The 17,720-nt window shown below is 37.1% G+C and overlaps 1 protein-coding gene across 1 annotated transcript in view; it reads left to right on the top strand.

The window, feature by feature from the left end:
- The first annotated feature begins 254 nt into the window (after nucleotides 1–254).
- LOC126282083 (putative inorganic phosphate cotransporter) overlaps nucleotides 255–17,720 on the top strand; it is a 68,223-nt gene continuing 50,757 nt past the window's right edge. Inside the window, exons 1-2 of the mRNA XM_049981539.1 lie at nucleotides 255–323; nucleotides 5,738–5,919. Coding sequence (XP_049837496.1) covers nucleotides 290–323; nucleotides 5,738–5,919 — 216 coding nt within the window. The 5' untranslated portion in view covers nucleotides 255–289. The remainder of the gene's footprint in view (nucleotides 324–5,737; nucleotides 5,920–17,720) is intronic.

Consider the following 17,720-nt stretch of genomic DNA (forward strand, 5'->3'; position numbering starts at 1 on the left):
ACTAACAGTCATTTCTATATGAATATTGAAACCATAGAAATCTGATATGAGAGCCAAATGTCCTATCAGTTAATGGCAACATTATGCCAGATAAATGATACACAAGTAATACTCCTCTTCAGCTGATAACTACATTTTCTTTAAGGTCTCTGCATGTTGTACATTAATCTAACAAGCCACTACAAAACTACTTCTTCTTAAGATAAGATAAGCAGAGGAATAAAAACAAAGTGAACCATAGAGTGAACCTTCAGAGTGTGATTACCATTTTATCATCAAAGCCGGCAATATGACTTCAAGTAACACTGCTCGCAAGGAATCCAGTAAGTAATTTTAATATAATAATAATAATTTTTAGTTATAAAGCTGTGTCATGAAGCTCTTGTCTTCCTAACTACAATCAGTACCTCCTCATCAATTACCTGATCTACCCACATACTTTTGAGCATTATTCTGTAACAACTCATTTCAAAAGTTTCTGTTCACTTTTTGTCTGTTCTGTTGGTTGTCCTTGTTTTTTACCCATAAAGACTATATTTCATACAAAGATTTTCTAATTCTTAAATTTATACTCAATTTTAATATATTTCTCTTCTTCAGACAAGCTTTTCTTACTGTTGCCAGTCTGCAACTTTATACCCTCTTTACTTTGGATGTAATCAGTTAGTGCTCTGTCCAAACAGCAAAATTCATCTACTACTCTTAGTGTTTGTTTACCAATCAAATTTGCTAAGCATCACCTGATTTAATTTTACTGCACAGCATTACCCTTGTTTTACTTTTATTTGTGTTCATCTTATAACCTTTTTTTTTGAGACACTATCCATTAGCATTCAACTGATTGTCCTAGTCTTTTGCAGTCTCTGATAGCATAACAAGTCACTGTCAAACTTCAAAGTTTTTATCTCTTCTTCAGGAACTGTAACTAATTTTTCAGAGTTCTCAATAGTTTATTTTGCTTGTTGTATGTACTTCTACAGATTAAAATAACATGAATAGCCTCCAATTTTGTCCATCACATTTGTCTATTACTGCTCCTCTTTCATGTTGTAGCATTACTGACCTGGTTTTTATCTCACAAGTCTAATAGAATTTTTTTGTTAACCATCCACCTATGTTTATTGGATTTGGTGAACAGTTGTTAAATAATGTACACAATGCTGACAGCATTATTTTTCGACCTTTACATGTTTATCAGACTGAGTTCCATTTTGATAATCAGCTTTACAAGAGTTAGTAGTCTCAATATTTTAACACAGGTGATTAAGCTACAATCCTTATCAGAATTTTCAAAAAGTTTGTAAGTGATAATAATTAACAGGGATGACCACTAACTGGCTAACACAGAAGTTTGTGTTTCGTTTACTGGGTACACAGTAACTGTACACATCAACTGTCCAATATGACTGACATTGAGGATAATCAATACAGCCTCACAGTAAATTTATATGTGATTACTGGGTGATGACTGAGATGAACTTTCCAGGTATTGTCAGGTTATAGGCATGCTTATTACAGAAATTAAAAATTGCTGAAATGCATGATTCTCACATTTTACATATCAACATGGAAGATAGAAAAACTGAAAGATACAATAGATGATAAAGTAAATTTGTTTAACTAAAGTCTGAATAATTAAAAAATAATCAATTAATGGGTACTACTTTTATGAGAGATAAGTTTTAATATGTATGGGATTCCCAAAATTTGCCAAGAATTTTCCAAATAGTGAAATTTTCTAATTTGAATAATTACAAACTAATAAAAGTATATAAATTCAGAAACAGAAAAATCTGGGCTACAAAACAGTAATTTTAGATTCCACACAATCTACATCAGGGACAGTCAACCTATTTTCCCTACTGTTCACTTTTGTGTCTCTGTCAGTAGTAAAATTTTCTTACCACCCACCAGTTTCTCACCAATGGTGAGTTATTAAGTAGGGAAATAACTTCATAAAATTTATAAAACAGAGTTATATCAACTTAAAATGTATAGTAATAATTACCTATCAAATACTCCAAGCTAAAATCTTATGAAAACGTAATGAAAATTTTTACAACTCCTGTGAACTGAGGGGACATTTGGTTTCAACAGAATGGAGCAACAGCTCACACTGCAAAGGCATTGATAGCTGTTTTGAGAGAACACTTCCCAGAGTGCCTCATTTTAATAAGGGGTGATTTGTAGTGGGCAGGTGCTCCCCTGATTTGTCCCCTTGTGATTCTTTCTCTTTTTTTTATGTCATGCATTTATCATTTATGCCAACTGTCTAAAGACCTTAGAAGACCTGAAGGCTAACATCTGAGCAGAAATTGCCAACATACCAGCTGCCATGCTGGTAAGAGGCATGAAAAATGCCACAAATCAGCTTATTCAGTGTATGGGCAATGGGTGGATTGGGAGGGGAGGGGGGGGAGGGGGGGTTACTGTCACCTACCTGTTATGATTTTCAAAAGTGCGTAGTAAAACAACACTTTAGATGAGTATCTACATTAATTAAAAAATTTTAAAAATCTGATTCATAAAATGTGTTTAATTGTGTTTTGAAATCAGGAAGCTATGTTGCTGCATCCACTACAAAGCTTTTGAAAAAAAAGTCAAACATTTGTTGAAAAGTGAGAATGAGGACTTTTAAATAAGTTAGATCAATTCTGAAACAAATCATTTTTAAGATCATTGACTTGTGATGTGCACATCATTTCCAAGTGTTGTAAGTTACAAAATGTAACAATTAAATGTTCTAATACCAACCAAATATACTGTTGTTGTCAGTTATTGGTATGCCTCAATGTCTCTTGATTCTTGTAACTGCAGATGGCCTCCATACAAGTTGCAAATAGCATTTTTCTCTTTGTATTTTATCCATTAGAACTTTAGAATTAAAAAGAGTGTTTTCTAGTTAACATAATCAAAAGCTTTTCTTATAAATATACAGATGCTATAAATGAGCATTTACCTTTCTTCAGCCTCTTTTCTAAGGTAAAGCATAGGGTCAGTATCAATTTGTGTCTTCCTACACATCACAGGAACCCAAACTGATTTACATCTATGTGCGCATTCTTTCAACCTGTTCAGTATCAATTGTACAAATGGTTCAAATGGCTCTGAGCACTATGGGACTTAACTTCTGAGGTCATCAGTCCCTTAGAACTTAGAACAACTTAAACCTAACTAACCTAAGGACATCACACATATCCATGCTCGAGGCAGGATTCGAACCTACAGCCATAGTGGTTGTGCAGCTCCAGACTGTAGCGTCTAGAACCTCTCGGCCACTCCGGCCGGCTCAATTGTACAATTTGTGCTGCATGATATAACGGGACCAATAAAAAATGATCAATCAACCACTGTGAAATGTGTGGCAGAGGTTGCTTACTGTGGTACCACGCGTTAGGGTTATAGCCTATTCCAGCTGGGCAGGAATGCATGAAGGATGCCTGCATAAATGTCTTGCTGCTTGCTGTAATTAGTCTGATCGTTTTCAGAGTCCTTATGCGAGTGATATTGAGGGGGATGAAGAATATCCCAAGATTTTTCACTTATGTTCAATGTCCCCCGTTAGAATTATTCAGTATGGGTTGCGTACACTTGAGCAATATTGTACGATGGAACACACGAGAGTTGTGAGCAGCCTCCTTTGTAGACTTACTGTATTTTTCCACTATCCTGCCAAAGAACCAAAGTCTGTGAGGTGGTTACCTATGACTTACCCTATGTGATCATTCCATTTCATACCACCATAGATTTTGGAGGTATGAATTAAAAAACTCCTTCAGTCACAGGTTTTCATCTTTTATTAAGGACACCATGTGAATTACACCTGATGATGAACCCACATGGTCTGAAATGCATTGTGTCCTTAATAAAACATGACTGAAGGTGTTTTTTAATTCATACCTCCAGTGTATAGAATACAGTCATATTTGAAGCTGTCACATATGGATAAAATTAAATTGAATTTGTCCAGCCACTACAGATTGTTGCATTCCACATATTTTTGTTAGTCAGATGGTTCCAGTTGTGGTTTGATGCCATTGCTGTAGGATACTACTTTCCTTAATTTTGTGCATTGCACAATTTTACATTCCTGAACACCTTTGCACTACTTTGAAGTCCTATCGAGATCTGACTGGATATTTGTCCAGCCTTATTCAGGCTGCGCTTCATTACTGATAACTGCATCATCTGCAAAAAGTCTGAGATTACTATTAATATTGTCGGTGAGGTCATTAATCATGAATGTTTCTTGATATTCCATAGAATAATACCTTTGCTAATAATTGTTGCTGTGGATCTGAGTCTGTGCTTTTCAGAAGATAAGAAATACTGCACCCACCTGCTTTCCTTGATCCACAGCTTAAAGAATGGCATGTGATGAAAGGGCAAGCTGAGTTTCACATGGTTGATGTTTTCAGAATGCATGCTGATTGCCAGGTATTTTGTTGGAGATAAACTATTTATGTTTGAACTCAAAATATGTTCAAGAATTGTACAACAGAAAATGTCAATGTGACAAACAACAGATTTGTAAATCAATTCCACAACTTTTCTTTTAGATGGGCATGACTTGTGTTTTCTTCCAATCAATGTGCACAGCATTTGTTCAATGGTTCTACACTATGTTAAGGACAAGATGGCAGTTAACTCAGCTTCAAATTCTGTATAGAAAGTAATAGGGATTCCATTGGGCCCTGGAGCCTTGTTTAATTTTAGCAATATTGGCTATTTCTCAATGCCACAGAAGTAATATCTGTATTGCTCATCTTTGCAGTGGTGCAAGAAGTAAATTGGAGCAGTAAATCTGTAACTTCCTTTGTATAGGACCTTTTGAAAATGGAATCTTTTGTTCTGCTGTTCCTTTCTCAGTGCATGGACACTAACTTTGGTGCCAATAACAGCCTTTAAATATGACCAGAATTTCTTGGGTTTTTTGAGAGATCTTTCAATAAGATTCTGCTGTAATCACCATGGAAAGCTTCACACATTGCCTTCTTCTCAGCGAAAAGTACCTTGCAGAAATACTGAGTCATGCTGCCTCTATAGCCATCTATAATTGTGTAAGTGTTGTCAACGCAGTATTTTATACATGAGCGGACCTTTCGATTATGTCCTGTAAATGTTCATTGGGATTCATGTTGGGTGATCTGGGTGACCAAATCATTTGCTCTATTTGTCCAGAATATTCTTGAAAGCAGTGGCGAACAATTGTGGTCCAGTGACAAGGTGCACTGTTAGCCATAAAAATTCCATTATCATTTGGGAACATGAACTCTATGAATGCCTGCAGATCATTTCCAGGTGATTGATATAAAACTATGAGAGTTATTTTGACAGTAATGTTTATTTTTCTTACTATCCAAATAGGTCCTAGTTTTCTCAAATGAAACTTTGTAATAGTTTAAAATAACGTTGACCGCTTCCTTAATGTGATTTCAAAGATCTCTTTTTTATTGGAAATGATGTTTTAACATATCTAGTTGAGGATGCCTTGTAGATTGGTCTAGAGATACAATTTGTACTGTTTTGCCACTATAACTGAGCTCAGCCTTACACATAAGGTTGGCAGTAACAGCTAAATATAATACTTTCTTGTGTATGAACAATAAATTCATTTCTTATTGTCTTCTTTGAGCTTTAAAAGAGAAGAACTTAAGTTCTAGTAGATTGTGCATCATTTTCTTTTGGTTTATGGATTTCTTGAATGAGCTAAAAAAAAGTATAAAATTTTTTACAGCACTTATTCCTTTGCGAGCTGCTGTTGCAATTCTTGGATTTCTGGGGATAGCTTTCCAGTATGTATTGAAAGTGACACTGTCTGTTGCCATTGGTGGCATGGTGAAACAGACTCCGCAGGAGGATGCTACTGATAACACATGTGGTCCTGCAGGTGCAAACACCACATCTGGTGTATCTCAGGTATGTTGTTCCCAGATTGCATTGTATTGTAAAGAGAAGCATCTCTCTTTATGTTTCAGAGAGAAGTTTTGTATTCTAGTGCAAAGATCTTTGTTACTCTACTGGAAGATGTAAGAGGGCTGTTCAAAAAGTATCCAACCTTATATTTTATTGTTGAAACTAACAAAAGTATCAGGTCATGTGCAGTCTCTATGTTTGTAGGCATCTGTAGTGTGCATTCCTGTTCTTTTTTTTCCATGACTATGGACATAACCAGTCACTGGCTAGCTGCTGACAAGTGAACAGGTGTAAGTGATAGTCATCAGATTTTGTGTTGTGGGTAAAATAACAGAAAAAGTGGAACAATGTTACTGCACCAAATTTTGTTTTGAGCTTGGTAGTTCTCAAGTTGAAACAATCTTCAAGGTTCGAGAAGTGTTTGGGGACAAAGCAATTGGTACCTCAGAGATAAAGAAGTGGGAGAATTGCTTCAAAGATGGGCACTCATCAATGGCAAATGAGGTTGTTATTGATCACTAACAGAGTGTATATGACCCAGGACAACCGGGAAATCCGGGAAAAACCTGGGAATTTTTTCATCCGGTAGAAAATCGGGGAAAACCCGGGAATTTTTCGGAATTCTGGGAATTTTTCGTTGTTTTAGATTTCAGTTAAATTTTTGTAATTTTGACTGCAAAATTGATTCTCTAGCAAAGAATGTTATTGTATTCTGCTACTGCAGAATGATACTGCAGCAATAAAATTTAAACGAGAGGGAAAAAAATAAAACTTTAGTGGCAAAGGAAATGTACAATTTACAACAACAAAACACTGTGCACGCACAAGCATCTGCAAATAGTAAAAATATGTCAAAGGCCGTAGGGCGCAGACTGTAATGCTTCGTAACAGTAAAATGCATGCTATGAGCATGATGTCACAACTGTTCACGTTAGGTTCCTTTGACCAATTGCCAGTGGTCTGTTGCGTATCCACATTTCACTCGCATATAAGTAGGACCTTCTCCCGTTACTTGAAGTTTTGCTGTTAGCTGTATCGGTAGTAGCAGCAAGCAGCCAGATGCAAACGAGAAAAAAATTTCTCCCACGCCCTAGCTGCCAGATTCACGCTTGCACAGAGTTGTCTAGTGGGGACGGGGTTAACCTCCACGTGACCCGTGTTTACGTTAAGTGATTTCGCTGCTTCTCTTCGTGTACAGCTCCCACGTCAAATGAAAACAAAATGGATTTCTGTGGCCGGGGGCTATCAAGTGAATTAAAATACATTCACATAATTATGGAGGGCAAAAATATATTATTAATTTCAGTTTTCTGATTTTATTTTATTTCCATGTTAGTAGCAGTCAAGCTTTAATCGCCTAGCAGAACAGTGAAGCTTTTTTTGCAAGTTTGCTAAAGAAATTTGTCTTTATTAATCTTTCCACTGAGGCAATCATTTTATTTGAAACGAAGTGTTTCCTTCTACAGTATTGCCTAGTTCCAACTGTTCGCTGAATTTCAAGCGCAATTTCAAGTACACATTATCATCTTCTGCCATATATGGCATTATGCCATAATAAAGAACCAAAAATGAGATCGCAGAGTACTTGTACTCCAAGAAAATTTACATCCAAAAAACCACACTGAAAGGCTTATATCAGATGGGACCTTCTTCATTGTGGATCTGGAAAAAGCCAATTTGCACTTCAAGCCGAATCATGCACTGTAGTATGGGAAATTCTGATGCTCTTTGGAGTATCCTCTGATGCCCTGTTTCTTTTACGGTGTAATGTAACCTTTGTTAGTGCTTCATACACACGAACATGTGGGCTTCCTACACCACTACAGTTGCACACGCACAATAATGCCTGTTTTCTGGCACTCTCTGGCAACTGGTAAATTGAACCTATTTCTACCAGTCTCCGGATGGTATTGCGAATGGTGGTTAGAAAAGCGCTACTTTCAAAGTAAATTTCTTTTTATGCAAGTTGAATTAGGTTACGTGTGAGAAAGTGGGATGGATACCTAAATCACAGAGCGTTCGAAACTGAACAGTTTGAGGACCAGCTGCTTACAAGAATTTCGAGCCGAGACATTTATGTCAGAAATTTAAATTTACTGGCACATTTGTGTGATGTATCTTAAAGTATAACACACGCAAAAAAAAAAAAAAAAAAAAAAAAAAAAAAGTGAAAGCTTAGCTTCTGTTGTAGCGTGTTAACCTTAGAGACCAAAATTATATGTGAAAGCTTAGCTTTTCTTGTAGATGTACGGTACTGTGTACATTAATGTAAACCGTTAACTTTTCCTCTTGCGTGTTCGCGCCATGTAACCAGTGAATTTGCTATTGGCTGACTATAACACGTGTCCTATGCTCTGAATAGCTGCTGTCAGCAGCTGGCGAGATCTCGTGGCTTGAGATATGACTCGCTTACAAAAGGACATCGCAACCTCGGTTTCAACGCTCCGGAAAACTAACACGCTGTGTTTGGTGCAATTCGAATTTATACTTTCGTAATACGAAAATATGTAGCATATATGTTGCTGCAAATCAAAGGTCTTTCGAAAACTTCTCTCCTTTTTTTTTTTTTATTAAAAGTCTCTCCAAAACTTCTCTGCCCCGTCATTTCTTTTTTTCCGGGAAGTTCTACGCAATTGTATAAAACGTTAACCATTCAAAGGATTGATAAGTTTTACAGTTCCGAGGGAAAATCTGCGGAAAACCTATTGTCACTTAGCACAGAAAAATTGTATTTTCGTCCGGGAAAAAGCATATTTTTTAAACAGGATATCCGGGAATTTTTTTTCCTTGTCCCCGTATACACCCTGACTAAGGGCCCGTAGTGATGCAGGACAGACAGATCATGATCAGAGAACTTGCAGATGAGGTCAAAATTAGAATTGGATCCATTTTAATTCCATTTTTATGGAACAGTTGGACTGCAGGAGGGTCTCAACAAAATTTGTGCCAAAGTTGCTAACAACTGAACAGAAGTAACTTCAGTCAGAGATCGCACAGGAGATGCCGGATTCTGTGAACAGTATCCCCAACTTCCATAACACAGTGATCATTGGTGATAAGTCCAGAGTTTATGGGTGTGAACCAGAAACAAATTTCCAGTCATCACAATGGAAGCATTCATCATCCCCAAGACACAGACAAATGAGGTAGGTCCTCAGCAATGTGAAAGTCATGCTTACTGTCTTTTTTTGACTCCAGTGACATGATCCATCATGAGTATCCCCCACAAGGTACTAGAATCAACAAGGAGTACTACCAAGATGTTCTGCACCACCTTTGTGAAGCAATTAGCCACAAACAGCCAGAACTTCTGGGCATCAGAGAGCTGGCAGCTTCACCATGATACTGCACCCACTCATCCTTCTCAGTTAAGTCAGAGATTTTTGGTCAAACACAATATGTCTATTATTTGTCAGCCTCCCTGTTCCCCTGACCTACCACCGAGCAACTTCTGGCTTTTCCCTAAACTGAAAATCACTCGGAAAGGGACCAGATTCCAGAGCAGGGAGGATGTTACACAGAATATGACAGAGCAGCTGCACACCATACAAAAAGAGGCTTTCCAGAGATGCTTACAGCAGTGGTAGCAGCACTGGGAGTGATGTGTAGAAGCTGAAGTGGGGTACTTTAAAGGCGACTAGTGTCAAACAGTTGTGTGTGAATAAAGATTGATTTTATGAATAGAAGTCAGATACTTTTTGAACAGCCCTCATAATACAATAAATTAGGAAAATCTCATGTTAGGTACTTCTACAGCTTATGAGGGTTTTGCGCACCTAAGCATTGAAAATTCTTCATAGGAGCACAGTAAGTAGTAACAATCACGGTAAGTATTTCTCCATTCTTAAAGGTTGTAAATAGCTTTCTTAGACTGTCAGCACTTAGTGACATAAATATTTACTAAGCAATAGTGTTTAAACAAAAGATACCTGATATAGCTGGGATAGTACCACCTTTTTACAGTAGCAACTATTCTGCAGTTATATTACAGGGTGAATATGCCCCAGGGCAATCAGGAAATCTGGGAACAGCCTGAGAATTTCTTCATCCAGGGTAAAACTCTGGAATTTTTTAAGAATTGCAGCAATTTTTTATTGGTTTATATTTCAGATAATTTTTTGCAATTTTGACCGATAGGAACTGACACACTAAGAATTTTGCTTCAGTGTATTACTACAGAATAGTACTGCAGCAAAAGAACATAAATGAGAGAATAACACCTAAATAAAACTTTAGTTACAAAGAAAATGTGCCATTTACGACGTCAAAACACATTGCGTACACAAGCATCTAACAATAGCAAATGTGTCAAAGGTCATAGGATAAAGACTCTGCAGCATTTTGTAACAGGAAACTGTTCCAATGAATGTGATGGCACAACTGTTTACATTTCTAACAGGTTATTGGAAAAATACTGTGAATGTTGATTTGAGAAGCGTTATTTATGTTACTTGTAAGAATGTGTGATAAATTTCTGAAATCATGGAGCACTTGAATATCATTCAAAATATAACACTTTAAGGACAAGCCACTCCAAAAAGTTTTGGGCTCAGGAGACCAGCCATTTATGTCATTATTAAAATATTTTCTGGTGCTTTTGTGTTTGACTTACCTTACAGGGTAACACACACTAAAAAATGACCGAGGTTAGTTTTTTGTATTTGTTTTAGTTCTTTCGTAGGTTACAAGTTATGCAGTAACGATGGCAAAAAATATAATTATCATTCAGAGAAAAGTGCAAGGTGAGTTCTTTAGCAGTTTTACAAGTAACTGGATGTTCTGTGAAAAAGTCAAAGTGTTCGACAGAACATTGATTAAGCTGGGTAGCCCACAAAATGTTTGGTGCTCAGCAGCAAAATTTATAATCGTGCTTGTCAGAAATATTCAGTTACTGCAATTTAAGCTGTAATCCTATGATCCTACCCTTGGAAAAAAGCAAAAAAGATATTTATGACCAATTTATATGAGAAAGCTTAGGTTTTGATGTAACTATATTACATGTATATTAATTTAAACCATTAACTTTTTCTATTTACGTGCTTACTTACTTTACTTTCAGTGTCTTGCCAAGAACATCTAAACTCCCTTCTTTCAAAACTCTGCAGCTTTAATGGCCTTGTCATTGCACAAAAATAGATACAAATTTGATCTGCAGGCACATGAGCAAATCTTCAGTTGTCCGTGTTTCTCCACATTCATGCTGGTCTCTTCAGAGTAGCCCATTTAACTGTGTTTACTTTGCATTTTGTGCCTCCTGTTCTTAATGTATTCAGTGCTCTCCATGTACTACACTTTAGTTGCTGCCCTTGTGTGATTTCCTCTTTGGACACAGGATTGTAAAAGATAAGTGCAGGGAGTCAAGTTGGGCTTCTAGGGGTAGTGTCCATTGGACAAAGCTCTTCTTTGACTTAAGATGAGTTGGAAGTGTTTGGTGGTTATACATTAAGTGCCATGGATTGGTCTGGTGCTTTTTCTTGTCTATTTCACTGACTACTTTGTGTCTGCACTGCTTAACAGTGATGTTGCCATTGGTTGATTACATCATGTTCTATGTTCTGATCATATACCATCATTGGCTGGTTATATCACATGAGTTATGACTGGGTAACGTGTGTTAATATGGGATACAGAAACATTTCCTGGCAGTAGTTTTATCTGTAAATAACCTTGACTCATTCCATATACTTGAAGGACTGCTTCATGAAGAGATGTGTTGAACATGATAACAAGTGAGTTAGCCATTTACATTTTTCAATTTTTCAGAAAGCAGTGTCGGATAAATGCAGCCAGATAGTCTGCATTATTAAGATGTATGCCAGCAATATTGATTAAACTTATACATATGTCACAAAACTCATATGGGGGATGCATATATCAGTAATCTACTTTAGGAGACTGAAACAATATTGCTTATAATCATGAAGATTCCTAGTCTTATATCAATGAAATATTTACATATCTTGTAGACAGTATGCCTAAACCACATCAGTGTTTATTGTGAAAGTGTAGCATTTATTCATGCTGCTGAAATCTGTTGATCTTATGGCGAGTCAGGTTTATCTGTGCTGTAGGCCCACAATGTATACATAAAAATTCACAAAAAGCTATATCGCTGGTTTCTCTGACAATCACTTACAGTAAATGTGGGATTGAAGGCAGTGTGATTTAGGCCCTTATGGTGCTCAGTGCCTTGTTTGTATTCTAGTCAAGTGGCCATGTTGGTAGACATTGCTACTTGAGTTTCATCATTTCCACAAATGGTACTTTGTGTTTGGAGTTGGTTGTTTATTGTGCAGGAATCAGCTTTCATGTGCAGTGTAAACATGGATTATATTGACTGTTTTAAATACTAATAGAAAAATAAAACTGTGAGGATGTACCAAGAAAAGCTAGCCTCAAGGGAAGTAGGGCCTCTGAGAACAGATAGTTTGATTGAGAGAGTGACAAAGTCAAATGAGCATGACTACAAGCAAACATGTAACAAGGAAGTGTACAGTTAGCACATAGCGTAAGAATATCTGCTTTTCAGCATGGAAGTAAATTCGTGAACTAATACGTCTGTTAGGGATTTCTATTTTGTCCAAAAAAATGGAAAGCATGAAAACTCCCACTTACGCAAAAATACAAAATGGACAGTTCTGAAAGCTTACACATTTTTTTGGTATTGCCACAAACGTTCAGAACAACATAATTCCACAAAATAATTCTTTCTTTTGTCAGATAAGTTATGCATCTTTATTATTATTATTATTATTATTATTATAGCATTTCCTTTCTAAGACTTTACGTCTGGTTAAAAATGGAAAGTGATGCGGACTTTGATCAAGTGTGACTTCCTTTTAACTGTACGGTATATGTTACATTGCATTTAGGAACTTTCGGTTAATTGAACATGTATCAATAATTACAGATTTCTGTAGTTGTATATATATGTTTGGATGTAGTGGTATTGTGTTGATGTACTGGTGGCTATTGTGTGGTATTACTCCTGTAGTTGATAGTATAATTGGTATAATGTCAACTTTATCCTGATACCACATGTCCTTGACTTGCTCAGCCAGTTGGATGTATTTTTCAATTTTTTCTCCTGTTATCTTGTGTATATTTGTTGTATTGGGTATGGATATTTCGATTAGTTGTGTTAATTTCTTCTTTTTATTGGCGAGTATGATGTTAGGTTTGTTATGTGGTGTTGTTTTATCTGTTATAATGGCTCTGTTCCAGTATAATTTGTGTTCTTCATTCTCCAATACATTTTGTGGTGCGTACTTGTATGCGGAAATGTGTTGTTTTATTAGTTTATGTTATATGGCAAGTTGTTGATGTATTATTTTTGCTACATTGTCATGTCTTCTGGTGTATTCTGTATTTGCTAGTAGTGTACATTCACTTGTGTTGTGGTCTACTGTTTCTATTTGTTGTTTGCAAAGTCTGCATTTATCTGTTGTGGTATTAGGATCTTTAATAATATGCGTGCTGTAATATCTGGTATTGCATTATTGCATTATTATTATTATTATTACTTTTGTTATTATTATTGACAGTGGCTCTATCTGTATAAACTTGTTGATAAGTTGTTGTTGTTGTTGTTGTCTTCAGTCCTGAGACTGGTTTGATGCAGCTCTCCATGCTACTCTATCCTGTGCAAGCTGCTTCATCTCCCAGTACCTACTGCAACCTACATCCTTCTGAATCTGCTTAGTGTATTCATCTCTTGGTCTCCCTCTACGATTTTTACCCTCCACGCTGCCCTCCAATGCTAAATTTGTGATCCCTTGATGCCTCAAAACATGTCCTACCAACCGATCCCTTCTTCTAGTCAAGTTGTGCCACAAACTTCTCTTCTCCCCAATCCTATTCAATACCTCCTCATTAGTTATGTGATCTACCCATCTAATCTTTAGCATTCTTCTGTAGCACCACATTTCGAAAGCTTCTATTCTCTTCTTGTCCAAACTAGTTATCGTCCATGTTTCACTTCCATACATGGCTACACTCCAAACAAATACTTTCAGAAACGACTTCCTGATACATAAATCTATATTCGATGTTAACAAATTTCTCTTCTTCAGAAACGCTTTCCTTGCCATTGCCAGTCTACATTTTATATCCTCTCTACTTCGACCATCATCAGTTATTTTACTTCCTAAATAGCAAAACTCCTTTACTACCTTAAGTGTCTCATTTCCTAATCTAATTCCCCCAGCATCACCCGATTTAATTTGACTACATTCCATTATCCTCGTTTTACTTTTGTTGATGTTCATCTTATATCCTCTTTTCAAGACACTGTCCATTCCGTTCAACTGCTCTTCCATGTCCTTTGCCGTCTCTGACAGAATTACAATGTCATCGGCGAACCTCAAAGTTTTTATTTCTTCTCCATGAATTTTAATACCTACTCCAAATTTTTCTTTTGTTTCCTTTACTGCTTGCTCAATATACAGATTGAATAACATCGGGGGAGAGGCTACAACCCTGTCTCACTCCTTTCCCAACCACTGCTTCCCTTTCATGCCCCTCGACTCGTATGACTGCCATCTGGTTTCTGTACAAATTGTAAATAACCTTTTGCTCCCTGTATTTTACCTCTACCACCTTCAGAATTTGAAAGAGAGTATTCCAGTCAACATTGTCAAAAGCTTTCTCTAAGTCTACAAATGCTAGAAACGTAGGTTTGCCTTTTCTTAATCTTTCTTCTAAGATAAGTCGTAAGGTCAGTATTGCCTCACGTGTTCCAACATTTCGACGGAATCCAAACTGATCCTCCCCGAAGACTGCATCTACCAGTTTTTCCATTCGTCTGTAAAGAATTCATGTTAGTATTTTGCAGCTGTGACTTATTAAACTGATAGTTCGGTAATTTTCACATCTGTCAGCACCTGCTTTCTTTGGGATTGGAATTATTATATTCTTCTTGAAGTCTGAGGGTATTTCACCTGTCTCATACATCTTGCTCACCAGGTGGTAGAGTTTTGTCATGACTGGCTCTCCCAAGGCCGTCAGTAGTTCTAATGGAATGTCGTCTACTCCAGGGGCCTTGTTTCGACTCAGGTCTTTCAGTGCCCTGTCAAACTCTTCACGCAGTATCTTACCTCCCATTTCGTCTTCTTCTACGTCCTCTTCCATTTCCATAATATTGTCCTCAAGTACATCGCCCTTGTATAAACCTTCTATATACTCCTTCCACCTTTCTGCCTTCCCTTCTTTGCTTAGAACTGGATTGCCATCTGAGCTCTTGATATTCATACACGTGGTTCTCTTCTCTCCAAAGGTCTCTTTAATTTTCCTGTAGGCAGTATGTATCTTACCCCTAGTGAGATAAGCTTCTACATCCTTACATTTGTCCTCTAGCCATCCCTGCTTAGCCATTTTGCACTTCCTGTCGATCTCATTTTTGAGATGTTTGTATACCTTTTTGCCTGCTTCATTTACTGCATTTTTATATTTTCTCCTTTCATCAATTAAATTCAATATTTCTTCTGTTACCCAAGGATTTCTAGCAACCCTCGTCTTTTTACCTACTTTATCCTCTGCTGCCTTCACTACTTCATCCCTCAGAGCTACCCATTCTTCTTCAACTGTGTTTCTTTCCCCCATTGCTGCCAATTGTTCCCTTATGCTCTCCTTGAAACTCTGTACAACCTCTGGTTCTTTCAGCTTATCCAGATCCCATGTCCTTAAATTCCCACCTTTTTGCAGTTTCTTCAGTTTTAACCTACAGGTCATAACCAATAGATTGTGGTCAGAGTCTACATCTGCCCCTGGAAATGTCCTACAATTTAAAACCTGGTTCCTAAATCTCTGTCTTACCATTATATAATCTATCTGATACCTTTTAGTATCTCCAGGATTCTTCCACGTATACAACCTTCTTTTATGATTCTTGAACCAAGTGTTAGCTATGATTAAGTTATGCTCTGTGCAAAATTCTACCAGACGGCTTCCTCTTTCATTTCTTAGCCCCAATCCATAATCACCTACTATGTTTCCTTCTCTCCCTTGTCCTACTACCGAATTCCAGTCACCCATGACTATTAAATTTTCGTCTCCCTTCACTATCTGAATAATTTCTTTATCTCATCATACATTTCATCAATTTCTTCATCATCTGCAGAGCTAGTTGGTATATAAACTTGTACTACTGTCGTAGGCATGGGCTTTGTGTCTATCTTGGCCACAACAATGCGTTCACTATGTTGTTTGTAGTAGCTTACCCGCATTCCTATTTTCCTATTCATTATTAAACCTACTCCTGCATTACCCCTATTTGATTTTGTATTTATAACCCTGTATTCACCTGACCAAAAGTCTTGTTCCTCCTGCCACCGAACTTCACTAATTCCCACTATATCTAACTTTAACCTATCCATTTCCCTTTTTAAATTTTCTAACCTACCTGCCCGATTAAGGGATCTGACATTCCACACTCCGATTCATAGAATGCCAGTTTTCTTTCTCCTGATAACGACGTCCTCCTGAGTAGTCCCCGCCCGGAGATCCGAATGGGGGACTATTTTACCTCCGGAATATTTTACCCAAGAGGACGTCATCATCATTTAATCATACAGTAAAGCTGCATGTCCTCGGGATAAGTTACGGCTGTAGTTTCCCCTTGCTTTCAGCTAGGCCGTTTTGGTTAATGTTGCAAGGCCAGATCAGTCAATCATCCAGACTGTTGCCCCTACAACTACTGAAAAGACTGCTGCCCCTCTTCAGGAACCACATGTTTGTCTGGCCTCTCAACAGATACCCCTCCGTTGTGGTTGCACCTACGGTACGGCCATCTGTATCGCTGAGGCACGCAAGCCTCCCCACCAACGGCAAGGTCCATGGTTCATGGGGGGAGACAAGCAGACAATGTTGATAAGCATAACTGTTAAATGGAAGATGGTATTAATTTCACACTCTCAAATTTATCTGAATCTAAAAATTTGAGAACACGCACAGCATATACTCATAAACTGGCACTGCCATCAACAGTGTACCAGGCCTCACGTCATGAGAGATTACAGACATCTTTAAAATTTAGTCTAGTGCATTGTTGCCAAGTCTGGTGATCAGAAGCTTTACCATGCTGTCTCTCCTCCCCTTGCCAATTAAATACTGGTGGTGTAAATTTCTTCCACCACTAGGATTCAAACTGAAACCTTCAATTTTCTTGAAATATTTAAATGTTTCCATTTTTAAATAACCAAGTTATGTTTCCTCCTAAAATTATGTATCTCTGACATTAGAGAGGTGTTACTGGAATAACTTGAAAGCCTCTCAATGAGAAAGCAAGAAAATGTGCAACAGCCAATGTAGTTTTTATATTTTATTTTATTTCTTCTTTTGTCTCAGATATTTTTCCTCTAAACTCATTTTCCTGCTCTCGTACACTTGTGTTGGAAGGAATGAGTGTTGTGTGTTTACAAGCAGACAATGAATTTTGTATAGTTTCTGAACAAATGTAGTAAAGTCATGGGCAATCTCATATATGTTAGTTGTCCTCCACATCTCGCATCCCAAGAAGTCTCCACATTCAATGTAATATCTTCTAATACCTTCATTGGTAGATAGTAGACATATTTCTTTTGCTCTTGTCGTTTGAAATGACTAATCCTGTTCTTCTTTTCTTTTTCTTTTGAATGTGTTGTAATTTTAAAAACTGTTTGTAATTCACAGCACTCCTCCCATGTCCAAATCTTATCACTTTTTCCTCCACTTTTATATGTTTTGACTTTCTCTTTTAGTTTTGTTATTGTGATCATTTCTATGTCTCATTTTGGTGCTGTCTCCTTTGTTGCCTTCCATCACTTTAA

This window comes from Schistocerca gregaria, chromosome 7, assembly GCF_023897955.1.
Source record: "Schistocerca gregaria isolate iqSchGreg1 chromosome 7, iqSchGreg1.2, whole genome shotgun sequence".
NCBI classification, from domain to species: domain Eukaryota; kingdom Metazoa; phylum Arthropoda; class Insecta; order Orthoptera; family Acrididae; genus Schistocerca; species Schistocerca gregaria.